Raw genomic sequence first — 27537 nt, 5'->3', positions numbered from 1 at the left:
TTCATAAAAAGCGGAAGGGGAAGGAAGGAAGGGGAATAAAAGGTCAGGCTAAGTTCAAATTGAAAGCCAGACGGAATAGCTCTGTCGTACAGGCCCTGCGGAAGGAAATTTAATCCTGCAGGGCCCTGGTCTCATGGGGCAGAGCATTCCACCAGGTCGGAGCCATCACTGAGAAGGCCCTGGCCCTGGTGGAGGATAGTCTGACTTCCTTAGGGCTCGGGACCTCTAAACTATGATTATTCATGGACCTCAAGGTCCTCTGCGGGGCATACCAGGCGAGGCGGTCCCGTAAATACGAGGGCCCTAAGCCACAAAGGGCTTTAAAGGTCAAAACCAGCACCTTAAACCTGACCCAATACTCCACTGGGAGCCAGTGCAACTGGCAAAGCACTGGGTGAATATGCTCCCATGGCAGAGACCCCGTAAGGAGCCTCTCTGCACCCGCTGGGAGTTTCTGGGACAGCTTCAAGGGCAGCCCCGCGTAGAGCGAATTACATTAGTCAAGCCTGGGGGTGACCGTCGCATGGATCACTCTGGCCAGGTCGGGGCGGGAAAGCTAAGGGACCAACTGCTTGATGCGGCAAAGGTGGGAAAATGTCGCCTTGGCTGCTGTTGTAACCTGCGCCTCCATGGAAAGGGAGGCATCAAGGATTACACCCAAACTCTTAATGGAAGGCACAGGCACTGGCACTAATTGGCCCCCGCAAGAGAAGGGAGTTGGTCCCTCATCCCCATACCATCCCGACCCAGCCAGAGGACCTCTGTCTTTGAAGGATTTAGTTTCAATCGGCTCCCATTAAACCATCCAGCCACAGCTTCCAAGCATCTGGTCAGTGTGTTCGGGGCCGAGTCGGTGTGGCCATCCATCAGCAGATAGAGCTGAGTGTCATCAGCAGATAGAGTAAAGGTATGGTGGCTGGGGAAACCCAGTCAGATGGACAGTAAATAATAATAATAATAATAATAATAAATAATAAATTGCATTTACAGCGGTACCTCAGTTTACGAACTTAATCTGTTCTGGAAGTCCGTTCTTAAACCAAGGCATGCTTTCCCTAATGAGGCCTCCCGCCGCCGGCACCCTTCCACCGTTTGGCTTCCATTTGTACACCGAGGTAAAGTTTGCAAACCGGGACACTACTTCCAGTTTTGCGGAGTTCGTAAACCAATTAGTTCGTTAACAGGGCTGTTCTTAAACTGAGGTACCACTGTATATATAAATCACCTTGAGGCAGTTGTTCAGGAGGTGATTAATAAGTTGATGGTAATTGCACAAAATGGCTGCCGCATCTAAAAGCAGCAAAAGACAGGAACCAAATGGGACAGGCATGCTCCCCCTCATTTTGGCCCCTGTGCATTTCTGAGGGGAGGTATTCACTGGGACTTTTTGCAGGTGCCATAGTTGCTGGTGGGCGCCCAGGCTCCTGTGGGCGCTGGGTTGTCATCCTCTGATCATGTATGTATGAGTGGAAGCTATATTGCTGCCACAGGAACAAAAGGCACCACTTTTTCCATGTCCATGATGCTTTTCCAGCCCTTCTGAAACTAGTGATGTTTTCATAGTTTCCCCAATGTGTCACTAACTCAATCTGAAGCAGAAGCTAAAAAAAAAAAGTTTCCTCACAAGAGATTTATTTTTAGCTGAGTCTCTCTTAAGAGAGTAGACTGAACAGGCCAGTGGATGAAGCCATCTTTCGTATTTTTCTCAGGCGCTAATGTTCTCACACTCAGTTTGCCACAAATTCAGTTTCCTCTTGTGGCCAGCTGGTGCCCCAACTGCGTCATGTCCCAACAAGAGTCTGCTTTCAGCAGCCAATGCATTTTTCCTGTTTTGCTTCATCTCGTGTCTAATCACCAAATTGGAATTGCAATCGATTGGCGCTGGCCTGCGACAGGGCCTTCTTGGTAGTAGCACCCCATTTGCGGAATGCCCTGTCTGGTGAGCTACAACTGCCAGAGGGCTGTAATCGCCAACCCTTCTTCCCAGGAATTCTGTGAATTGCAGCGCTGTGTGAGGGGGGATAGGGGTCTCTAAGCACCCTTAACAAACTACAGTTCTTGGAATCTTTGGTGGAAGCCATGACCATATAAAGTGGTATAATTGTGAATGTGGCCACAGTGGTCAAGGGGCTGGAATCTTTTTCAACCCAAGGGCCGCCTTCCCCTCAGGGCAACCTCCCAAGGGCCACATGCTAGTTGTGGGTGGGGCCAGAGGCAAGCGTGGGTGGAGCCATTAATATAAAAATTGCAACTTTGAACCACAGGCTAGTTGTGGTCTACACACTCGCCTACCCTTTCCCCTCAATCAGGCCAGCAAGAGGCAGGATCAGGGTTCGATGACACATTCCAGTCAGGCAAAAAACACTCAGCAGGGCCAATGAGGGGTACAGCCATGGGATGTGGTCTGGGGAGAGCCCCAAGAAGCCACATTTGGCCCCCGAACCTGAAGGTCTTTGCCCTTGACGTATCAGGACAGAAGTCAGTGGAACTTCCTGCCTCATGGTCCCATCGCCTCGAAGCCTGGCTCCCTATTAGGATTCTGGCATAACGGATGTGCGAAAGGCAGGCCTCTTCCACCAACCGACAGTTCGGACCACAAACCTGATGGGCCACTCTGAGGCTGCGACAGATGACTTCTACCCTCTCCGTTCCTCCATTGCAACCTCTCGAGTGTGGTTTTTCTGCAGCAAGAACGGGAAATGAAGTCAGCGTTGCCCTCTCCTGCAAAGCAAGCCTACAATGCCTCACTCAGGCTGGTGCGCTGAGAACTGGAAATCTTTCGTCGAGGACATGTTTCGCATTGGCGGCTTCCTGCGTGGCGGAAATTAAGAAATCAGTCCCTTCATCCTATGTGGCTTCCTCTCTTGCTTCCACCCCCCCCCCCAACGATCAGTCTCATCAGCCGAAGATTACGGAAGGAAGTATAAGCTTTAAGTGCATAGCGCAGAACAGAAGGCACAACCAACAAGGAGAGGGCGCCCCTTTGGTGGCACCATGGATGGAGATGTCACTGAGATGCTGGAAGATTTTGTCTCGGGGCCGCTAGTCACCTGGGTGAGCATCGGGGGGGGGGCAGGAGGTTTTGAGGAGGGGGTGTTGCTCTTCTGGGTTGCCCTAAATAAGGGCCTTATATCTCTGATTTTGAAGTAATGCTGAGCCCGGGAGTTTTGGCAATATGTCGCCTGACACCGGTGGTCTGCTGGGTAATTTTATGGCAAGTTGGGCAGATCAACTATTTGTTTGTGTGTGTGTGTGTACATACAGGTGCACACACGCACACACATAATTGGTACACACATACCGAGCAGAAAACACTTTGACCCTGGTTTCCAACTAGGTAAGATTTTGGGAAGCTTTATTACTGAACCCACCAGATATATTAAGCTTCTTGTTGCAGTTAGGTAAACGTAGACTTGATAAGTTGGGGTTATTTACATGGCAATGTGTATTGCTTCACTTCCTTTGAAATGTGGTAAGCCATCCCAGCAGTGTTTAGGGACCTGGCGGTTTGTTCTGCTGTACTGGGCACTGGACTTAAGAACATATGAAAAGCCTTCCAGCCGGATCACAGACCCTCCAAGTGTCCCTATTTTCCAGGGATAGTCCCAGATTTACAGAAGTTTCTGATTTGATCCTGGAATGTCCCACTTTTATTTGGGATTTCCTTATTTTCATCGGACAAATGTTGGAGGGTGTGGACTTATGCGACTTCCAAGTCAAGATACAACCTTTAGAAGACATCTGAAGGCAGCCCTGTATATGGAAGTTTTTTCAGTGTTTAATGTTTTATTATGTTTTTATATATGTTGGAAGCCACTCAGAGTGGCTGGAGCTACCCAGACAGAAGGGGGTATTATTATTATTATTATTATTATTATTATTATTATTATTATTAAATAGGAGATCTCTATTTTCATCGGAGAAATGTTGAAGGGTATGAAAGTGTGGATTAGGTAGGTTCACTTATAAACGTGAACTGAATCAAATTTCTCTTCTCCTTACAGGTGCGAACCCTGGAGACGCTGACTTACTCGAGATTGGACCAGCCCCCTTCTCCCCATAGGAAGAAGAGACATGAGGGAGCACAAGACTATTTCCTCAAGCTGGTCAGTGGGGACACCCTCATCCATATCATGGAGATAATGTGAGTCATAGTGTACTGAGCGGATCACTGGGGCACCTCCAGAGGGTCAGTATTTTCTGGGAGGGGTTCAAGTGAGAGACAGTGTGGTGCAGTGGTTAGAGTAATCATAACTGGGAGACCAGAATTAAAACTACCCACTGGGTGACCTTGGGCCAGTCACTATCTCTTATCCTGACTTACCTCCCAATATTGCTGTGAGGATAAAATGGAGAGATGGAGAACCCTATATGACACCTTGAGCAACTCAGAGGAAAGGTGAAAGATAAACATAATAGTAGCAATAATGAAAAGCAGATACAGTACTGAGAAATTTAGGTTTGTACAATTTAATTCACAATGTTCTGATGTCCTGTAACAACATATTTTATGGGGGGGGGATGCACTGTGGGATGGATTAATGCACATTCAAACGGTGCGCAAGCAAATCAGTATATCAGAATGAATGCTCATTGCTATCTAACCTCTTTGCAAGCAAATCAGAACAAATGCATTTATATTACATTACATTACATTAGCAGTGAGCTCATTCCCCCCCATAATAATAATAATAATAATAATAATAATAATAATTTATTATTTATACCCCACCCATCTGGCTGGGCCTCCCCAGCCACTCTGGGCGGCTTCCATAAAAACCAAAAATACAGTAAAATATCACACATTAAAAACTTCCCTGAACAGGGCTGCCTTAAGATGTCTTCTGAATGTCAGGTAGTTGTTTATCGCTTTGACATCTGCTGGAAGGGCGTTCCACAGGGCGGGCGCCACTACCAAGAAGGCCCTCTGCCTGGTTCCCTGTAGCTTTGCTTCTTGCAATGAGGGAACCGCCAGAAGGCCCTCGGCGCTGGACCTCAGCGTCCGGGCAGAATGATGAGGGTGGAGACGCTCCTTCAGGTATACTGGACCGAGGCCGTTTAGGGCTTTAAAGGTCAGCACCCCCCACTGTGTTTGAAGCTGCATTGACATGGGATTGTTCACACTGTTGTTCACAGGTTGGGGGCAAGGATGTCTTCACCTGATACGCCACAGATTCCCCACTGTTGAAACATAGCGTAGTTAAATGGAACCTCCTATTCCGAGGCGGCAGGGCACTGGATACCAGTGGGGGGGGGGCAAGCAGCAAAGTCTGGCCCCCCATTTTGTAACCTACATCTGGATAGCCACTGACAGTACAGAACATCAGGCTTCATGGACTTAAGGGGAATCCTTAAATTATTACGAACTGAAAATTTGCCCAGGGAAGTAAACACTCTTTCAATTGCTTAGGTATTATTAAGTTAATAGCTTTCTTAAGTTATTTAACCACCACTACTGCTTTTGTTTTTTTGGGGTGGCTCCAAGAATTTATATCCCCTGCAACCCAGTAACTGTATATGAAAGCTAATTATCAGATTAAATCCTGCTCAGATTATTTTTAAATTGAAGACATCAGGTTGTTTTGGATGCTTTTAATATTATTAATAAAAGGACAACAATAATAAAAACTAAACGTTCAGAAGTAATATGTCCATGGAACTGTATGCCAAAATTAATTCAGGAGTCTTTGACGTGTCACAAGCCTCCTTTTTGTTACAGTTTGCAACCAACTGGCCAGCCAACCAAGATCTAATTAGGGATGGAAGAGAAATTTGACTCCCTGCACATTTAATGTTGAATCTATCAAATCTACACTCTCCAAAACAATATGCAAACCAAAATGAGGAAAAAATTGTATCAAAATGCTGATGAATTTTCCTGAGGATTTTTTTAAAAAACCAAACATTTGCAAATTGCTGCAAAACGTGGAGAACTGAATTTAAGATTCAAAAAATGAGAAACTGGGGGAACCGAAATTGACAGAACCTTCCATCCCAGTCTCAAATATAGTTGTGGTTCTTTTCAATGTGCTTGAAGCATGTTAATTTGCAAATAGAGATGTTTCCAATGCATTCAATTAAGGAAAATCAATAAAAAGAAAAAAAAAGATCGTATGAATCATTCAGGATTCAGCTGTATATTTCATGCTCAAAACAAAGTTGAAAGGGCAGAAGTACATCTTCAGATAAACGAAAAGAATCTGGCTTCACTGGCCAATCATTTCAAAGGGTCTATAAAACCAGATAGATTTTCTGCTGTTGTGGCATAAGAGGAATTTCTTTTTCAGCATTTCAGTGTTTTGCAAGGAACATTTTTCCAGCAAACAATCCTCTGCTAAGGAGCAGGGATATTAATGTCAGCAGGAAAGTTCAGCTTGTACAGCTGTGTTTTTGCAGGATGCTCTCAAGGGAACAGAATCAAGGGGAAACTTTTGGGACATCTGCTGGCACGCAGCGAGTTAACAGTGGCGCAGCGCATGGCGGGTAAATGGGCGGGTTTATGCAGATTTAGCACCAATGGCCATCAGAGCAACGAGGCAGACGGCTGAGAAATTGACAAGATCGACAAAATCCACTTTTTTTGAGGTTAAACTGTCCATCAAGAGGCTGCTTAGCTGGACAACAAAAGCAGAAACGTTGTCCGAGTGTATTTTGTGGAATTGGAAACGGTGCTGATGCCGAGGCGGCGGTGAGAGGTTTGCAGCACCCAGGTTCCCACCGACAGCTGAAAAGGCAACGGGAAAGGAGACCCGCTTAATTTTTGCTCAGTTTGGTATCGCTTCTCGGCCTTTTGGCTAAGATCAAGTGTAGTATCTGTTCTTATCAGTTTAATATCTGATATGTCCTCTATTTGAGGACTATATATTAAATGGATTTTTGGAATTGGGAGATGGAATAGGGGCTTGCTCCGTCCACTCCATGCATCGACCTGGTATTGCAGTACTTCCAGGAACGGTGCACCTCCCTCTGGGGGGAATATTGTTGGTTCAAAAAATAGATAAGAGCTTATAGTGCTTTTAAGATATTGACTTTTTACACAGGAAAAATAAGCACTACCAAAAAAAAGTCTGTGTGCAAAGTGATTTGATTCCACTTTCATTTACCGGAAGACGTTTATTGAATACAGCACTGTATAGGCAAAATAATTATGTACAGCTGAAAACGCTGACAGCATTAAGATAAATTCAATAGTGTAAATAGGTTTTGATGGATGTAATAATGGAAAACTGATTGGCATAATTCTTGTCAACTATGCAGGGATATAATATATGTAAAATGAACCACGGAAAGAGAAGAAGGCAACTCAATGATATCTCAACTATGTAAAATGCTTATCTGAAATTGTAAATCAGAAAATGTAATAAAAATCATATTAAATAATAATAAAACAAAACTTTAATTTATCAAATATTCTCTTTCCAAAACAACAGGAAAACTGAAACACAACCACTTTCAAAATTCACCACTTATACAAAATGTTCCTCAGCTCTCCCGACCTAACAACGTTTATAAAAATGCCTTTATTTGGAGAAAGTGTCCGTGAAAATGAACACACAGCTGAAAATGACACCTTATATCAGGAGAATTTGCTTGCAAAGATGTACGCTAGTCCAAACTGCATCCAAAACCTCTGCATCAGCCTGGGATTGCACCTCCCCTCTGGCAGAGAATACTTTTGGTTCAGAATAACAAATGAAACAAGCAGCATAATGTTCTGCTTTGGAATGTTTTATTTACAAATCCTAACCCGCCGGGCTCTGTTTCCAAAATGTTGCAATCGCCTCTTCTCACACTCCCCTGCACTTCTACTGCTCGTCTATCTATCTATCTATCTATCTCTATCTATCTGCCTGCCTGCCTGCCTGCCTGTCTGTCTGTCTGTCTGTCTGTCTATTTGTTGTGATTCTGCAACCCATGGTTAGCCCTGTGAGGCGTACACTACATTTCCCATACGTTAGAGATCCCCAGATCATCCTATTAGAATTACAGTTCTCAAAATCTATTGTGGAGAGAGATAACTTGCTGAACCAGTCTGTTGTATAACTGTTCCCTGTTTAAACTTGGCTAGGCCAGTAAAACGATTGTATATTTTCTCTGCTGCTGGGGACAGGATTTCCCTCCACTCATTCTTCCAATGTGCCTGGTTACCTTTCCTAGAGACCTGATTCCTGGGGGAGCGCAACCTCCGTGGAGTGAGCAAAATGAAGAGGCACACAGCTTGCAAATGCTCCAGGGCCTTCTGCAGCGGCTGCGCAGGTTCTACCAGGTGAGTAGGATTTAACACACATTGGATCTGAACCCATGGCTTCTGCTCTGCTGTCCCCACACGTTCCTGACACAACCCATGCCACAAAAAGACTGGAAGCTGATTGGGGTTTCAGTGCTTTATAAAATAATTGTTCTGGTATGTTGTTATAGTATTTTAATAGAAACAGCCATGTTCGGTGTATGGATTATGTCATTATATAGTTTGGTCACTAACAGAGCAAAACCAAGGATGAGAGAGTATGGATTTAGCACAACTGAGTTGTGGCTCAGCCAGGATACTCTGATGTAAATCCCGCACCCCAGCTAAGCCAGATATATGCCACTGTATGTCCTTCAACCCGTTTTAGCCAGGGCTAAACTGGTGTAATTTGAGGACATATTCACACCATACATTTAAAGTGCTATGAAACCACCTTAAACATTCCATGGCTTCTCCCAAAGAACTATGGGAGCTGTGATTTCTTCAGTGTGTTTAGCAATTCCCAGAATTCCCTGGGAAGAGGGATTGACTGTTAAAACCACTCTGGAAATTGTAGCTCTCTAAGAGGAGGGGGTGGGGTGTCTCCTAACAATTCTCAGCACTCTCTCCAAGGAGCTCAAGGTGACTGTTACGGAAATTACGGGGGGGGGGCACATCTTTAAAGTTAAATGTTACAAATATCATGCCTGAATGTATCCTATCAACTTGACAGCTCAGGGAAGTTACCTAGCTTTAAAAATAATATAAAATCAACCCCTTTGCCAGTTTCCTCCATTCCAAAGCTATTTTCCCCTTGAAAAAGGACTCCAGGAAGTTCCCAGAGGTGACAATTGCTGGGCTCATTGTTAGCCAAGGGAAGCCAAATCTCATCACCTGACTTGCCTCAGGCTCCAGACATGCAAAGGAAGTTCTATTGTACTTCCGGGTGGTGGGTACTTAAGACATATTTGTCTATGCTAAACTTGTACCAAGGACTTGTCTGGACATGTCTGCCAAGGTTAAACTAGTGTAACCCCGGTCTATCCCTCCGCTTTTGTGACATGTCAGTGATGTAGCAATGATGCTGTACAAACTGTATTCTGGGATATGGTGGGAAAGTTTTAAAAGTCTTTGTCACCCCATCCTCAGGGTTCAAATTTCCTCTTTGAACCTACTGCGCAATAAACTTTGGTCTACAGCTGTTTGCTCCGGTTGGTGGCTGGAATCCTTCCTTTATTCCGCAGGGACCCGCGGGCTTTGCCCAACGAACTGGGTGACTGAGCAGCCTCACACCTAGATTTTTCCGTAACATTGACATACATGCTTCTTCCCCCTACCCCACAACCATTTCACCGACACAACAGCCCTTCGAGGTAGGTTAGGCTTAGAGGCAGTGACAGGCCTGCAGTCACCCATTGAGCTTCATGGCCAAGTGTGGATTTGAACCCTGCTCTCCCATGTCCTCGTCTGACCTTCTAACCACTACAACACACTCTACTCTACTCCACGCTGAGGAATAAGTACATCATCACTCTATTATCTGTTATTATTCTCCCCTTCCATACTCTTTCTCTCTTTTCCCCAGAACGATTTGCAACAACTGATTCTTTCATTGCCTCCTAATTTGCATCTTCTGGCCCAAGATCCTCTCACAGGTAGGCTTATTGGGAGAAAAAATGTGATGCTGAAACCACCAAAACAGATGGATCCGAACTTTCCTGTTCAGGGAAGTTTTAAACGGTTGATCTTTTATTGTGTTTTTTAAGAAATACTTTGTTGGGAATAAATGGGATTTAGAATATTAAGAAATGTGAATAAGACAGACTATAATTGGAAATTGTTTTAGTTTAATAATGATATTGGAAAGCTGTTACTTTCAACTACAAGGAAACTCAGAAGGGAGGGACTAGGGGAAGTCAACCAAGATGTTTAAAATGTTGGATTTATAAAGAATTAAGTTTGTTGTTATTGTTTATCTGTTTATTGTTCCTTTTTCTTTCATTCATTCATTGAAGTATTTTTCTTTTTTGTTTTTGCGTGTCATTCTGCTTTGTGGTTTTTGTTATTATTGTGGAAAATCTAATAAATTTTTATTTTATTTTTTAAAAAGAAATATTTTGTTGAGAGCTGCCCAAAGTGGCTGGGGCAACCTAGTCAGATGTTCAGCATATAAATAAAATACAGTGGTACCTTGGTTTAAGAACAGTCCGGTTTAAGAACAATTTGGTTTACAAACTCCGCAAAACTGGAAATAGTGTCTTGATTTGAGAACTTTACCTCGGTCTAAGAAGGGCATCGGTGGTGGGAGGCCACATTAGGGAAAGCGCACCTCAGTTTAAGAACGGTTTTGGTTTAAGAACAGACTTCCAGAACGGATTAAGTTCGTAAACTGAGGTACCACTGTAAAAACAATAATTGTTGTTGTTCCTGCGGAATCCTGCCTGATCTCCTTTTTGCCAAATATGACCCATGCCATCAGAAGGCTTCCCTCAAGCTTTGTGCTCCTTCAAATCTGGCGAGAAAAATCCTTGCAAGCCACAACCCATTTGGGATAAAATTTGGCTCTGGAACTTTGACTTCGTAGACGAGGCATGGGGGTGCATTTGCCTTCAAATATCACATTAACACTTTCTCCCACTTTTTCCTGCAATGGTGTGGTCCAGCACAGGCTGTCGGAGAGATGAAGAAGTTGTTGCTGCTGTTGCTTGGGAGTGCTGTCCAGGTACTTTGGAGTGTGGAATGGGTGGGCAGGGAGCGCAAATTTGGCTGCTGGAGCGTTTGGAGGATGGTGACAAGGGGAAAGGGCCTTTTTGGTTGTGGCTCCTGTAATCTGTCTGTGGAATGCTATCCCCAGGGAGCAGCTTACAAAAGGCACACCCACCTGACCCTATCCTTTTCAGCATCAGGTAAAAGTGTATCTCTTCTCCCAGGCATTTGGCAGATGATGTTAACTGCTCTGTTGCTGATGACGTTTTTGGCTGTGGCTTGGTCTATTGCTTGGTCTGTTTTATGGGTTTGGTAATGATCTTATTGCATTGTTGTCTGTTTTTATGCTGTGCCCTTTGTAAGCCGCTTAGATTCCCCCCCCCCCCTTTTGTATTAAGCGAGTCACAACTAAAATAAAAATAAAGCAAATGGATTTCCCCAAATTAATATGCTGCCTTGTAACCTAGATTACCTCCCAATTCAGTATCCTCCCCAAATTCATTACCTACCCAGAAATACTCAAGGCACTTTGGAAAATATTTGGGGGACTGGGCCTACTGGGCCTCCACCCTTTACAAACACTTTTGACCCCCAGCAAGAACTAAAACCCTCAGGGTTCCCTGGAGCGAGGGGAATTACCTACTAAACTGATTTTATGTCCAGAGCATGAGTCTGTGTTTGGTCACATCCACTCTACACATTTATTTAAAACACATAACTTTCCCCAAAGAATCCTGGTGACTGTAGTTTACCCCTCACAGAACCCCTCTGAAATATACTCGGAGTCGAGAGTGGATTTCATGCTCTTTATTCAGTTCATAGTGGTGAGGAGGAATGGAAGTTCCACCACAATATCTGCTTTATATACATTATTTACACAATGGGCTGCACATGATTGGCTAATTCCGGGATTCTCCTGTAGGCCAATCAGGTTGTGGATTCACTTCCACCTGGAGCTGGATTGGGTGGCTCCTGCGGACCAATCATACTGCTGCATTGTTCTAGGACCAATTAGACTGCCGCATTCTGAATCCTATTGTTCTAGGACCAATCAGCCTGCTGCATTTTGGATCCTATTGTTCTAGGACCAATCAGACTGCTGCATTTTGGATCCTATTCAACTCAGTACATAACACCCTCTTCACAAACTATTGTTCCCAGGATCCTTTAGGAAGCCATGTGCTTTGAATGTATGGTGTGGGGGTGTGACCTAAGTGTGTTTGGGGCATTTTACCAGAGGTGGTTTTAGGGTAGCACAAATAGTGCGGTTGCACTGGGCGCTGCCCTGCAGGGGCTGTAGAACGGAAGCGTGAGAGGCAGGGGGCGCAGAAATTTGAGAGCCCCAAGTCCGCCACTGGTTGCACATACTTTAAAGCACATTCAAAGCCCTCCCCCCCCCCGGACACTGTCATTTATCCCTCCCAAAGCTACAGTTCCCAGCACCCTTTAACAAACTACAGTTCCCAGGGCATTCTTTGGTGGGGAAGTCATGTGATTTAAATGTGTAAGAGAACCTGATCGCCCTCCTTGAACATCCCAACAGTGTGAAAGGCGAGATGAGATCATTGGCCTAATCCAGACCCTCGACATCAGCACCCAGGCTGCCCTGGCTTCTTTCATCCAAGAGGTAAGGCCGGGTTTTGAGGCGGAGGAGTGTGGGTTGTGTTACTTTTCCTCTCCCATCATGCTTTGCACTTCAAGCCTTGCATGAATAGGGCAGATCCCCAAGCAAAATGGAAGGAATGTTGTGAGGAGAACTTGTGAGGTAAGCCATAGCTGTCAACTTTCAGATTTGAAAATAAGGGATCAGCAGCATAGCTGTCAACTTTCAGATTTAAAAATAAGGGATCAGCAGCCTCACCTGTCCCGGAGACAGTCTACGGGATATCTAATAATCTGGGATAGCAGCGGGAAACGGCGCTGAAATAAGAGAATTTTCCGCAAAAAAAGGGGAACGTTGACAGCTATGGAAGTAAGCACTGGCTATATGTATACACCCATTGGTTGAAACACAGTGAGTGAGGTTGTCACCATTCCCTCCTTCACCGCTGTTATGTATTCAGTGGTCTGTGTTTGCCTGAGCTTGAGTCTGGACTAAGGATTCTGAGCTCCTGTGTTCTCATTCGATACATGATGTCCAATCACAGAACATTTCAGGATTTGGGCCTCTGCCATTGGCCCTTGAACTCTGAGTTGTGATTTGCAGCTTGGAAGTTTAGGCAGCCAGTCACGTTGGGAGTGGGAGTGGCCCAAGCTTTCAGGAATGTATATAAGCAGTTGCTCTGCCCTATTCCCAGTTATGTAGTTCAATAAAGGTTCTTGCTGTTCTTGCTGTGTCTTGCCTCGTGGGAATCCACCTATACCAGGGGTCTGAAACCTTTAAGACAAAAAGAGCCACTTGGACCCATTTCCGAAGAAAAAAAAACTGGGAGCCGCAAAACTCGTCATTATAAAAATAACTTTTTTGTCACTTTTTTATTATTTCTTTGTTTGACCCCTCAGAATTACGGTACTCCTCCTCATAGAAATAAACATTAAATTAGCAAGTTACCTTTTTTTGTGTGTGTGTTCTTCACTCCCCTTCAAAACAGTGACCAGCGTACATGCCCCCTTTCAATGCAGTGACCAGCGTACATGCCCCTTACAATGTAGCGGGTGGGCGGGCGGGAAGGTGACGTCGGGATGGTGCATGACTAACGCACGCACCGCCCCCATGCGACGTCACAGCCAGTACAGCGCCCTGGCAGTACAGTGGGGAGTGTCGGGGTGCACAATGCGCCTCCTCCCCTCGTTAGTATCCGCCCCGGAGCCGCGGCAAAGGTGTAAAAGAGCCACATGCGGCTCCAGAGCTGCGGGTTGCAGACCCCTGACCTATTCTTCAGCCGTCCTGCTGCTTTTCAAGTTGATTTTTTTACGCCAGCGACAGGGCAGGGATGTCTTCACCAGATGCCCATAACCTTATTTAGTTTATCCCCTGAGGCAACTCTTGTGTGTCTCGTATAAGAAGTCAGTGCCGCAGCATGTTCTCATGCACAACGTCCTCTCCTTCCCAGGTGACTCAGGAGCCCAAGAACATGGTGAGGCTGCAGTGGAAGGAACTGGGAGCCTCCGAAACGGAACAGTTGCTCCAAAATGTGGTGTCTCGGATTCAAGAGCTGGTGCAGGAGCGAGACGCAGGCTTGGAGGTGAGGGATGCAATGGGCTGTGTGTGGTTCTAATTCCCGCACCTGAGCCCAGAGATGCCCTGGGATCTGTTTGAGCATCATGACGCCCTGAATCTAGCCATGATTGGGGGCACATCCCTCTCTAACTTCCATCCACTCATGCAGAAGGCATGACCAGAGTTCAAGGACACATTCCAGCCAGGCAAAAACACTCAGGGAGTGGTTTTGACTGGGGAAAGTCCCAAGGGCCTGATGAACAGGCCTGGAGGGCCACATTTGCCTGCCACACGCTACCCACATGGCTTCATCCTTTACTCTATCTCCCTCTACAGAAATTGTGGGAACTGCAGCAGGAACAGGAACGCCCCCTAGTCACCCCCCTGGAGGGCCACCGTCAACATCTTGGGGTGCAGCTTGCTGAATCTCGGGCCCAGGTGCGGCGTCTGCAGCACGAGCTGTGAGTGGAAGTGGGGCAGACATCTAAAAAAAAAGTCAAGCATGGGGGTGGGCATCTGTGGGGCATAAAAAACAATGGGGGCCACAGCAGTTCTAGAGAAGATAGGGGGGTTGGATTTTATTCTCCCACTTCAGTTTCCCTACCTAACTCTGCAAGGGCATCAACAGGATGCTTTTATCTCCTATGAACATTTTGGGGTATCTGATGTAAGTTCCGAACAATGTTTTCTTTATTTGAAAAAATGTGGCTGACTCCTATTTCTATGCTGGGAGCACAGCATTTAGTTGATTGCTCTGAGCTCCTTCCAGACGTCTATCAATTCTGTTGTGCATTTATGATGATTTGTGGTCACAGTGGCATTGGAGTGGTAATACGCAATCCAGCTCATTAGCTCACCCAGAAATCTGACGTATGGTTTTCCTCTTAGAGCGTTTGCAAAATAAAAACTCACTTTTAGTTAGTAAAATGAATAAATAAAACAAAACTGTGCTGTTTCCCCACCCCCAGGGAAGAGAAGATGGAGGAACTGTTAGATCAAGAGGATGAACGGAAGGATTTGGAGGGGCAGCTTCAAAAGATGCGGCAGGAGGTACTGCTAAAAAAGCCATGCAGAAGGCTGGAGTTGTCCTGGCACTGAGGAGCTGAAGGTGCACACTCTGGCTTATGCTATTGGCCACAGAATCAAGGGCCTCTGGGAGGCTGCACCCCCTTCCTCCCAGAAAGAGCTTCATGGCAAGGGGGGAGACCAGCCTGGCCCCAGCCAACATCCAGTCCAGAACAACTGCAGGAAGCCGGAATTTTGTAATTAAGAACTGGTGCCTGGGTTTGATTTTCCTCCTCCTCCTCCTCCCTCCCCTCCCCTTTTCCTTGTATGTCGTGTCTTTTAGATCACAAGCTTGAAAACTGCTTGTTATTGGTCACTGCAAGCCACTTCTAAGAACCCTTCCCCCCCCTCCTTTCCCTGCTGCAGAGAGGGTTATAAATACTTTCAGTAAATAACTTCCTGCCTTTCCAAAACCACATCCTTCTGAGGTAGCTTACATCAAAAGACATTATTACGCTTGTAGTAAATGATACCAACATATAACAGGTCACTGGGGTCCTTCACACTGGGCAGCTGGTGGGAGATGTGAAGGGGGCAACTCAGCTGGAACAGGAGCAGGTGGTGTCATCCTTCCCTCAGGGCAGCTGGTGATAGCTGGTATTGTGATGGGAAGGGCAGTGGAAAAAGCCCAGCGGTAGTAACTCCTGGTGCCTTCTTTCCCTGTCTCCCTTGTTTTAATAAACAAAAGCTGACCATTTAGGGATGAGGCCTGGAGAAGTTGGCAACCTTATTGAGGGCAGGATGAGTGAGAGCACTGGGCACATATTAAATATTGAAGAAAGCGCTGTGAGCACCAGTCACAAAATGGCTGTTGTGGGGCATGGTGCAACATAACGTAAAAAGGCGGCTGTGGGGGCATGGCATAATGACTGCCCCATCTTAACATACCCACCAAGTATCCTGGAAAAAATGGGACATCCTGTTTTTCCGTGCAAGATCGTGGCGGCCATTTTGGGTGCCACAATTTTGCTCACTCTCGGGCTATGAAAAAGCGCTTTTGGGGGGCAAGATTGTGACATGGGAAAAGTTGGGTGGTAAAAGTTGTCTTACGGGACAGGAAAAAGAGGGTGAGGAGAACAAAATGGTGTAGGCATGCCCCTCCATCGGCTGCCCCATCGATGGTAGAAAAGGCACCTGCATCTGCCACCACCACTTGCAGAGAGAGAATCTTTCTTTGCACTTCTCTTCAGAATGGAAAGGAGGGTGGAGGATCCAGTCCTGGCATCCAATGAAATGTGGGCATGCTTAAGGGGACGTGTTCAATGAAGGAGAGGCTGAGTCAGTGCAAACTGAGCAGGAAGAATATGTATTGTGGATTTTAAAGGGGATATTTGGTTAGATGTTTTGTGGGTGCCATAGGAGGTACTGGGAGGCACACTGGCACCTGTGGGTGCCACATAGACAAACCACAGCCTAGAATAGACCTGAGGTTTCCAGCTCCCTCCCCAGTCCTCTCCCTGCGAGGCTGCAGCTCTGGCAGGGACAAAATAGCATTTCTCGGGACCCTGAGTCCAAACTACCCCAGGTGACTTATCCATACACCTTTGCCTCCTTGTGCCTAATTCACCTGCCACTCAGCATGCCACTTATTTCTAACTTGTTCTCCTGCTTTCACCAGAACCGGGCACTGGTAGGCGAGGCCCGCCTGGCTGGGCTGTACCGGGATGAGCTGGACGCCTTGCGAGAGAAGGCCTTGCGGACAGAGCGGCTTCAGGCGGAGCTGGCAGCCCTGAGAGAGCGGCTGCCTGCCTTGGAGCAGTGCCGTGTCCAGCTGAAGGTAAGGTTGACTACTGGCCAGTGATCAGTTATCAAAAGGGTATGTGTGTGTGTTCTTTCAGCCACATTCACACCACACATTTAAATCACTACAATGCCACTTTCAACATGGCTTCCCCCAAAGAATTCTGGGAAGTGTAGTGTGTTAAGGGTGTGGAGAATTGGTAGGCAATCCCCTATTCCCCTTGTGGAATGACAATTCCCAAAGTTTCCCAGGAAGAGGGACTATGCATGTGCACAAAAACTAACCTACTCTATGAAGGCAACATTTGCATTCAGTGCTCTGACCACTTACCCTTTGGCCCCGAAAAGTTGCCCCGAAGAGGATGCAGCCCTGATGCTGAACAAATGCCTCACCCCTGCCCAGGAGTAAAGCTCTGCCAAGGGCGTTGAGGGTATTTAAAATGGTGGCTCCCAGACTCTCACTGGGAGCTGCCTGGAGCTTTATTGTCGCTTGCCCCTGCCAGCTAAGTCGGGGGGGGCAGTGGGGGGGGGAGGCACTGACGCAGGGCGGAAGAAGGGTGCTCAAACCTAGATCTGGCTGTGGTGTTTGATGAGCTGCTTTGGATGGGCAGGAGGAGCGCGAGTTTTCCCAGGCCTTGCTGGAGACAAAGGCCATGATGGAAGGACAGCTGGAGGCTGCTCGCGCCCGGGGGAAGCACCTGAGCCAGCTGGAGAAGGAGAAGTTGCACCTGCAAAGCTACCTGAACGAGGCCCAAGAGGTGAGAGACCCAGGAGAGGTGAGAGACCCAGGAGAAGCTGCTCCATATGGGCAAATGGGGCAATGCCCCCCCCAACTTTCAACCACCCTGAGGAACGCCCTCCCATCAGATGTCAAGGAAATAAACAACTATCTGACTTTTAGAAGACATCTGAAGGCAGCCCTGTATGGGAATTTTTTCATGTCTAATGTATCACAATTTTTAATGTGCTGTAAGCAGGCTAGAGTGGCTGGGGAAACACAGCCAGATGGGCGGGGTATATATAATAAGATTATTATTATTATTATTATTTCGCTCTGCCCTCAATCCTCCACCTGCCTGCCTTCTTGCTTACATCCAGTCCGGAGGGTGGCAGTGCCTGTCAGCTTCCTCCTCCTTAATCTCCGTGTTGTTGTTGTTGCTAATTGAAATTGTACACCGCCCTCCGTCCGTGGATCTCATGGTGGTTCACAACATAAAACCTTGTGTTGCCCCTTGTAGAACTCATCAGGGAGGTGTTGTGACGTGGGGTTTGTGATTTCAGCTCTCTTGACATAATATGCTGGAGACAGTTCTCTAGTAACACTTCTTTATTACAGCAAACAAGACTGAAGACTGAGGAGGGGAAAGCTACATTTATAGGGACAGGGAACTAGCTAGAAAGGATACATTTTGGAGGGAACAATATCAGGCAATCACAGTCCTGCCTTTTGGAAGAAACCAATAAGACAGAGGATCCAAATACAGCAGCTTAAATGAACCAATAGTAGCTGTACCCTTTGAAACCAGAAGGCAGTTACTTTACCCTAATGCAAATACAGACAATAATAATACAGATATAAAATCCTTTGACTCAATACACAACAGGAGGACTAAACTAAAATGCACCAAATGTCATAACTTTTCATCATGGGGATGTCACTCAATCTCCTTGATCATTTTTTGTTGCCCTTTCCTGAACCTTTTCCAACTCTTTGTGGTGAGGTGACCGGAACTGCAGCATGAAATTTAGCAACGAATTGATATCCATGAAATACTGTACAGCACCATGAAATTTAAGCATAGACTCTGTGCACAGGAACGGGACCAGCTCTGCCAGCAGATGGAGGAGCTTCTAAGAGAAAACATGGCTCTTGAGAGGCAGCTGAGGCGAAGTTTAGCGGAGCCCATCAACATTCTCCGTGCGGAAGAACTAGAAGGTGACTGGGCCCCAGGTGGTGAGTGTGGCCTTGCCTTTCCATTTTCGAGCAAGATCCTCAGAGTCATTCTAGAGGCAGAAATGTATCCCCCCCTTCATCTGCTTCTCTAGGTCCTTCTGAAAGGCCTATTCTCTTGAGTGATGAGGTGAAAGAGGACATTGGTCGGTTGCTGACCCTGGAGAGGGAGAATCAGGATCTGCGCAGGAGGCTTCAGCAGGCCCTGGAGGATCCCAGCAAGTCTAGGAGTTTGGAACCAAAGAACGCAGCCCTTGATGGAGAGGTATTTATTTAGAGCATGTGGTACCCTGCTCTTCAGCCGAAAAGCCTCCCAGAGCACTGTACCTATAATCAACTAAAACAAGACAGTCCCTGCTCCTTCAAAAAGCTCCTCCTGTCCCTCAAGAACATGACATTTAACCCCAGACACATTGACAGTTTCCTGTTCCCTCTGATAATTTGGACAACCAACACCCTGAACGCTTTGTTTCCTGAGAAGTTGATGCAAATCAGTGGCAGTGGGCTTCCACTGACATTGACTTAAGTACAGAAGGTGCCACAGCAGAAAAGTCCCTGCCCATCAACTGAGTTTCTGATAAAAGAGGCCCACAAAACAGGGCCTCCCCTAGCTGATCTTCAGGCATGGTGGGGCAAGGGGGGTGGAATATGGGGAGAGTTGTTTCTTAAAGACAGGAATGGGGATCGGGACAATTTCCAGGTGGCACACTAACAGGGGTTGCCATTGCAGCTTTCACGAGCACTGATATGCCCACCAGTATCTCAGAAATACACGATGCACAATAGACTGTTCCTGCTCAGTTCCTGTGTGCACCAGCTTGGCCTCTCATAAAAAAACCAGAGCTGCCACTTTGTGCTGTGCCACACCTTAACGGCAGCCATTTTGTGGCAGGCACCCACAGCCCTTTAGCAAAATGCCAAGCGTGCCCACTGGCCCGAAATGGCTGGCAGTCCCACTGTGCTAATAAATTCTGTCCTTTTATGTGCCCTGTCTAGCTAAAAGCGCTGCAAAGCGAGGTGCGGTCAGAGGCAAGCGAGCAGGCCTCAGACCCTGGAGAACATTTGCCAGAGGCCCCGAAGCGGCGAGAGAGCGAGGCCTCGGCCCCAGAAAGTCGGGAAAGCCAGGGCCCGAAGCAAGAGAGCGAGGCTCTCGGGTCAGGGACGGAGGCGGCCTTGTTGGAAGCCCGGACTTCTCTGAGGGAGGCCGAAAAGCTGCGGGAAGCGGAGTCCCAGCGCGCGTCGGGCTTGGAAGAGCGGCTGAGGAGCCTGCAGGAGGCCCACGCCGACCTCCTGGAGAAGCGAGAGCGAGAGAGCGAGGGGTGGCGCTCGGAGACGGAGCGCCTGGTGGAGGAGGCCCAGGCCCTGGAGCGAGAGCAGGAAGCGCTGCGGGCCGGATCCCAGGCCTTGCAGGCCGCCGCCACCCAAGCCGAGCTGGAGCTGAGGGAAGCCCGGCAGAGCCTCCAAGGCGAGCGGCTGCAGGGGGCCCAGCTGGCCCAGAAGGCCCGGCAGGCGGAGGAGGAGCTGGGCGAGGCCCGGCGGGAGCTGGAGGCCCTGCAGCGCGGCCTGGAGCAGCACAAGGTGACGCTGGCTCAGGCGGAGGCCGAGAAGGCGGCTCTGGAGGAAATGGTGAGCCAGGCCGAGAACCTGCGGCGGCAGCTGGAGAAAGACAACCGGCGCCTCCAGGCCCAGGCGCAGGCCCAGGAGGAGGCCCTGGCGGATCAGAGCCTGCGCCTCGTCCACCTCCAGGCCCAGAGCCGGCAGCAGGCGGCGGAGGTCAGCAGCCTGAGGGAGGCCGCCCAGCGTTTCGGGGAGCTGGAGCAGAAGGAAGCAAACCTGAGGAAGGAAATGGACGCCAAGCAAAAGGCTTCAGCCCTCCTGGAGGAGGTAAAAGAGAAACGGGATATGTTTTGTGGGTCAAGCAAGTATGAACGTAAGAGCTGGGATCAAGCCTGTCCCTGAGGCTCCTTAAGCAAAAGTTAAAGGAACAGGTGTAAATGCCGTAAGTTAAGTAAGTAAAAAAACAAATCCCTGCCCCATCAGGCTGCCTTTTAAGTACCCCACAATATCCAGGAGTAACACTTGGTCTGGGGCGCTGTGGGAAAATTTAAATGGCAGCTCCCAGACTTCGGCTGAGAACGTTCTGGTGCTTGTCTCTGCCACCAATGGTCACATCCGCACAACAAATGGCTCCCCCTCCCCTCTAGAATCCTGGAAACTGTGTTTTACCCTCACAAAGCCACAATTCCCAGGCCTCATAACAAACTACAGTTCCCAGGATTCTTTAGGGCAAAGGCATGCGTGTTAAAAGTGGGATAACAATGCTTTAAATAGATGGTGTGTACTCTGGTCAGTCATGTTCTCTGCTACAGTGAGATTATTTCTCAATATGCATCTATTGATACAAGGAAGTTAGCACATGGAGATCTGTGTGCTCCTCTTCTCTGGCAGTGTGTAAGTAGCCGCCTTATTGTTGTGCACGCCATACACACAACATTTCTCCAAATTTCCCTGGCATTGTTTCCTGCCAGTTTAAAATACCGTATTTTTTGCACCATAACACTCACTTTTTTCCTCCTAGAAAGTAAAGGGAAATGTCTGTGCGTGTTATGGAGCGAATGCCTACGGATGGCGGGGGGATCTGCTGCAGTCGTGAGCAGAGGATCTATGGTTCCCCTTCCTTCCCTCCTCCGTGGCTCGCTTTGAAACAGCAAAGCGGGAGAAGAGCCACTGAGTGGGGAGAGAGGGGCAGAGAGCCTGCTTGCTTTAAAGGAGCAAAGCGGGAGAGGAGAGGGGCCTTCTCCTCTTATACCCCTCTTCTGCATTATTAGCAGCATCCTTCTCCACCCACCCCACGCGTGTTCCTTGTCCCTTGAGTGCTTTTCCTTCCCTCCCCACTTAAAACGTGGTTACAAAGCACGGATCCACATGGATCCTCAGGATTTTTGCACTGGGTCACCCCAAATTCACCATCAGATCACATAGCATGTCCATGGCTACAGCTTGCACCAAAAAAATCACGCACCCACTGTTGCCTGGGGCCGCAGTGGTACAAAAACGTGGTTACAAAGCATGGATCCACATGGATCCTCAGGATTTTTGCATTGGGCTACCCCAAACTCACCGTCAGATCACATGTCTGTGGCCACAGCATGAACCACAAAAATCATACATCCAGTGTTTCATTTAGAATATTTTTTTTCTTGTTTTCCTCCTCTAAAAACTATGTGCGTGTTATGGTCGGGTGCGTGTTATAGAGCGAAAAATACGGTACTTTGCTTGCATATGTTAAGTGTTTTATTGTTTGGCTTTGCCCGCTAGAGGGCACTACAGGACAAGAACAGCCGCAGAGGCTTTATAAAATAAAGCCAAGTAGATTAATTGTACCACTTTCTGGTGGACCACAGACTGAGCCTTGCTTGTTGCTGATCCTTTTGCAAAATAATGTGGGCAAATAGGGCTGTGTTTACCGTGCGCTCGCTTTGCTTCCAGTCCTGGCTTTTTAATCTGTGTTCACACAACTGTTGTCCAAAATGCATATTATATCCTGCACTTTGTTATGAAATACCACTGCTTGACGCATTGTTAAGAACATAGATATGTGAGAAGAGCCAGCTGGATCATGCCCATGGCCCATCTAGTCCAGCATCCTGTTCCCACAGTGGCCAACCAGACGCCTGTGGGAAACTCGCAAGCATGTCCCAAGGACAAGAGTATTCTGCTAGTCACTGGTATTGAGAAGCATCACTGCTTCTGACTGTAGAGGCACAGCATACACATCATGGCTAGTAACCCTCGATAAATTGTCTTCTCTGCTAATTTGTCTAATCCTCTTTCAAAGCCATCTAAATTAATGGCCATCAGTGTCTCCTGTGGGAGTGAGTTCCGTATAACTATGAGCTGTCCTATTTCACAAACCAGCTTCGCAACAATTTGGGTGGGTGGAACTCCACGCCCTTGTTCTCTGCAGCTATTCCAGGGTTCAGGGCCGGATTGAATAAACCTAATCGACAAAGTGAGGATGTTTTTTAGGCCTCAGTCCTAACCTCACTTACACCTAGCCCAGGGGTCTGCAACCTTTAAGACAAAAAGAGCCACTTGGACCCGTTTCCGAAGAAAAACAACAACTGGGAGCCGCAAAACCATTGCGACATTTAAAGCATGCGCGCCGCTGCCCTCCAATCTGACAGCGGGCAGGAAGGTGACGTTGGGACGGTGCGTGACTAACGCATGCACCGCCCCCATGCAACGTCACAGCCAGTACAGCGCCCGCCACAGTGGGGAGTGTCGGGGCGCACAATGCGCCTCCTCCCCTCGCTAGTATCCGTCCCGGAGCCGCGGCAAAGGTGTAAAAGAGCCACATGCAGCTCCGGAGCCGCAGGTTGCAGACCTCTGACCTAGCCCATTTAATAATAATAACAGTAGTGTTGATGTAGGAACTACAACATATTAAAATAACAATACATTTGAACCGTAGACATAAGGTGACAGGTATGCATTGTAAGGGATCAGTGAATGGTGCAAAGAAACTGCTTCAAAGAACCCAAACCCCCTCGATTTCTCACCCTTCAAATGATGCCAATTGTTGCAGGAGCTCCAGAGGGAGAAGGCAAAGGGGAAGGAGAGGGAAGCCGTCTTGGCTCAGCTGAAGGAGCAGCTGCTGAAGAAGGAAGAGAGCCCACAGGCTGGGATGCAAAGCAGGCAGAAGCACCACAGGTCGGTTACCGAGTGGTGGCACAATTTAAGCTAGGGTTTTCAACTGTCCAGAATTCTTTGCATACCAGGCCAGAATTCTCCCAGCCAATTTCTGAAGAGGACAGCTGTGGATTATCCCTTGTCTGAATAAGTGAAACTAGTATGCCTCATACGCTTCTCCCCATATGAACTGACCTTGACGCTGTGATGATCCTCTGAGGCCCTCTGGACAAGAGTATGGCAACATGAGAATGGGCCTTTTCTGCAGTGGCTCCCTGCTTGTTGAAAAAAAACCCCTAATAATAATAATAATAATAATAATAATAATAATAATAATTATTATTATTATTATTATTATTATTATTAATGCAGGGTGCCTCCCAGATGTTTTGGACTAAAACTCCCATTATCCTTAGCTATTGGCTGTCCTGACTGGACTGAAGGGAATTTTGGACTACAACATCCATCATCTCTGGCTATTGGCCATGCTGGCTGGGGATGATGGGAAATGTATACCCCATGTCTGGAGGGTACCATGTTGGCAAGCCCTGGGATTAATGTATGTTTCCTGTCTTCCTGGCATTATAGTGAGGAAAACCAAAAGAGACCTACTAATGGGAAGAAGATGGAACTGGAGGAGGAAAACAGCGCACTCAAGAGGCAGCTTGAGGAACTACGTGCCCTCAATCAGCAACACACAAACAACCATCAGGTGAGAACTTGGAAAGGTGTCCTTTCATCAGGGCTCTTCTGGGCTCATGCCCAGCAACAGAATGAGGTGGTAGTGTCCTGACTTCAGAAGCGTAGACTGTACCACTGCAAGAGGGGAAAGCTACTTTTGAATACATCTTCAGTGCAAGTTAGCATTACAAAATGTGAGCCTGCCACCTACAGTCTGAAGTGGTGCAATCTATTTTACCTCTTGTTACCACCTTGTTTTGTCTCACGTGTAGCCCGGGCAAGGCTCATTCTAGGTTTGAGGGGGCCCTACAGCTGGGGTGAAGAATGTCAGTCCCAGGGGACAAATGTGGCCCTCCGGGCCCCTATATTTGGCCCTTAGGGCTTTCCTCTGACAACACCGTCTCCTCAGCCACATTCATTCTCCCAGGCCACACCCCTCACCGGCCTTGTTTCATGCCTTCCTTGAGTGCTTTTGCCTGGCTGGAATGTGTCCTTGAACTCTGATAATGCTTCTTAGCTTCCCTGGATGTGTGAGAGAGTGTGTAGAAACTAGCCTTCTGTACAAAGGGAAAATTTACATTCATTGCTCCGCCCACTTTTGCTCCTGGCCCCTCCCACGAAAGGCATGTGGCCTTTAGAAGGTTGCCCAGAAGAGAATGTGGCCCTCATTCTGAAAACGTTTGCCCATCCTTGCCCTAAGGAGAGACGGCATTCTGTGGTTTTAGTGTGCTGGGTGGTTTGGAGCCACCATTTCAATATCCCACAATGCCCTTGTCATGGGATCATTGTAGGAAACTGAAATGATACACAGCTGCCAAGTTCAGATAGTCTACCTGGGGGCAATCGATGGCCCAGTTATGGAGCCCTGGCAGCTCCTGAGGATGTTGTGTGTGGGTATCGGCTGGGCCTGAGCCCAGGCCTCAACCACTGCAGTGCAATTCCCCTCAGGCACAGAGGTTGGTGTTCCCCAAAACTAGACTTTTGTTTCCTCTCCCCAGGCAAAGAGTGGCTTTATTGTTCCTTTGGAGGAGCCAGCTGTGACCCAGGAGGGACAGAGTAAACATAACCCAGGCCCGTTGCCACTCCAGGCTAATGCCAGAAACGAGGCCCTGAGTGCGAGACTCATTGAAGTGGAACGCAAGGTGAGCAGACGGCTACGATGGGAGTTGTGGTACAAAACCTCTGGAGGGCCCCAGATCGGTGAAGTTCTAGAACTGGTCCAGAGCTGTATGTCTTTGGGGAGATCACTTCCCCAGCCATCTGTGGAAGGCCTTCCAACTTTGCTACCCCATACCAATTTCACCCGGATGCTGCCTTTACAGAACGCTGTTCTGCAGGCCGAGAAATCGGCGCTAACCGAGCGTCTCGCCCAGCTGGACTCGCAAGTCAGCAGCCTGCAGGTGGCGCTGCTGGGGCTGCGGGGCCAAAGCTCCGATGCGAAGGAGGAAAGCGGGAGGTGGCAGGCTCAGAACAGCGCACTGCAGGTAAGCACCCCTGCCTCTTCTGCCCCTGGGATGGGAGCTGATTCCTGGGAACACGGATCCAGGTCTTCCCACCTTCTCAAGTCTATGGAGCACAGGAAGACCCTTGACTTATATATTACACACCTAGTAGATGCTGCTGCCTGTGGGATAATTTCTGCTGCAAGTTCCAAAGATCTCAGAAGCTCCCTCTGTAGTAACTTGGAGTGGGACTTTTAGGGTGGCTGCCTCGGTTCTGTGGAATAGCATCCCTGTTGTGATAAAACAGGTAAGCCACTACCTGCACTTTCTGGAAGCAACTGAATACAATTTGGTTCCAACAGGCTTTCCCAGCTGAATAAATGGGTCTTCACCACAAGCGTCTACTCAGACAGGGTTTTGTTCTGAATGTATTCGCTTTTTTGCATTTTAAATTGTTCTTAATTGCTTCATGTGAAAACTGGCTTGAGCCAGTTTTTTAGAACACGATTAAAAAATAAATGGTAATAAAATGTCGCACACCACCCCTGTCTTCAAGCGGTGCAAGATTCCAGGGGGTCCAGGCGCTTACCCAGGGTTTGTATTTCCTTTGGAATTATGCATATTGGAGACATATCTTTATTATATATGGTTTATTTACACATATATGCAGCCTGAGCCCACGATGGTGGGGCTCACAGCATTAACACCTCAGAAAGTCTTGCTTCTCCCATAGTCACAGGCTTGGATTCAAGCAGAAAATCCAACATGTCTTTCACACTCAGGCTAAAAGGAGGGGGGAGGGTAAAAGCAAAGAAATGAGTATAAAAAAAGCAAAAAGCAAAAGAGAAGAAATATTAATAAAAGTGACTTCCATTTGAAAGTGTCTCCATGATAATCCCGAATGGCTTCCTGTTCTTCCTCCCTCTGCTAGCTGATGGGGCAAACTGTAGTTCCTGTGATTCTTTGGGGAGGGAAATATGCTTTAAATGTATGCTGTGTACGTAGCCTACGGTTGCTATTCTATATATACTTAACAGAGAGTGAATCAGCTGAATTTACTTGTTCAGGATTGTATGAGCAATTGTCATTGGATTGATTAAATCTCCCTGCCCCAAGGAGCTTACAATGTGCCCGTCTCTCTCTCTCTCTCTCTCTCTCTCTCTCTCTCTCTCTCTCTCTCACATATCTCTGTTGCAATCCTGGCAGGTGGAGGCAGCATCTCTGCGTTCCCAGAAGACGCTACTGGAATCCCAGCTCCTGGAGCTGCGGCAGAGGCTGTCTGTCCTGGAGGCAGAAGCCCGGGGTGCCCAGCAGGAGAGGGAGGAGTGGCGGGGGCGCTACGATGCCCTCCTGCGTGATCACGACCGCCTGACGGTGCTGCACGAGAGGCAGGGATCTGACCTGGAGGGGTTGCTGGGGAAACATGCCAGCCTCAAGGGGGCGCTGCGTAGCCTGGAGCAGGAACACCGTGACCTGCAGGGCAGGTAAATCTGGGACAGGGAATCTGTAAGTTGTTGGTGTGTGTGTGTGGGGGGGTCTATTTCTATTTATTTCTCTATTACATTTATATCCCACCTTTCGTCCAAGGAGTTTGAGGTGATGTATGTGGTTCTTCCTCTCCCCATTTTATCCTCACCTGTGAGGCAGGTTAGGGCCAGTGATGAGCCAAAAGTGGATTGAACTATGTGACTTTTACCTCCATACAGTCAGCTATATTCTAGATGTGCCAATTTATCACAGTTTGAGGAGACACTCCAGCTGGGGAAATGTCCTTGAGGAGGGGGTGGAGCAATACTGGAGAGGAGGTGTGGCTTGTGTGGAGAGTCCTGAGGGCCAGATACAGATGTCTGGAGGGCCGCATGGGGCCCCTGGT

The 27537-nt window shown here is 47.7% G+C and overlaps 1 protein-coding gene across 7 annotated transcripts in view; it reads left to right on the top strand.

Annotated features, from left to right (window-relative positions):
- CCDC88B (coiled-coil domain containing 88B) overlaps positions 1-27537 on the top strand; it is an 81640-nt gene that overhangs the window by 46089 nt on the left and 8014 nt on the right. The window contains exons 1-19 of one of the 7 annotated variants that reach the window (XM_083477497.1): positions 1377-3054; positions 4005-4144; positions 8158-8266; positions 9813-9882; positions 10891-10949; positions 12477-12560; positions 13987-14118; positions 14430-14554; positions 15062-15143; positions 16777-16935; positions 17510-17656; positions 18714-18852; positions 18945-19114; positions 19846-20733; positions 23438-23562; positions 24130-24253; positions 25221-25364; positions 25545-25706; positions 26871-27148. In XM_083477497.1, coding sequence (XP_083333623.1) covers positions 2995-3054; positions 4005-4144; positions 8158-8266; positions 9813-9882; positions 10891-10949; positions 12477-12560; positions 13987-14118; positions 14430-14554; positions 15062-15143; positions 16777-16935; positions 17510-17656; positions 18714-18852; positions 18945-19114; positions 19846-20733; positions 23438-23562; positions 24130-24253; positions 25221-25364; positions 25545-25706; positions 26871-27148 — 3197 coding nt within the window. In that variant the 5' untranslated portion in view covers positions 1377-2994. Of the gene's footprint in view, positions 1-1376; positions 3055-4004; positions 4145-7050; positions 7070-7899; positions 7918-8157; positions 8267-8855; positions 9439-9812; positions 9883-10890; positions 10950-12476; positions 12561-13986; positions 14119-14427; positions 14555-15061; positions 15144-16776; positions 16936-17509; positions 17657-18713; positions 18853-18944; positions 19115-19845; positions 20734-23437; positions 23563-24129; positions 24254-25220; positions 25365-25544; positions 25707-26870; positions 27149-27537 lie in introns of those variants that run through there. The other 6 variants (XM_083477496.1, XM_083477501.1, XM_083477498.1 and 3 more) reach the window with 6 other exon arrangements.

This window comes from Podarcis liolepis (assembly GCF_965112155.1).
Source record: "Podarcis liolepis genome assembly, chromosome: 15".
NCBI lineage: Eukaryota > Metazoa > Chordata > Lepidosauria > Squamata > Lacertidae > Podarcis > Podarcis liolepis.
This window is presented reverse-complemented; position numbering and strand designations above follow the sequence as displayed.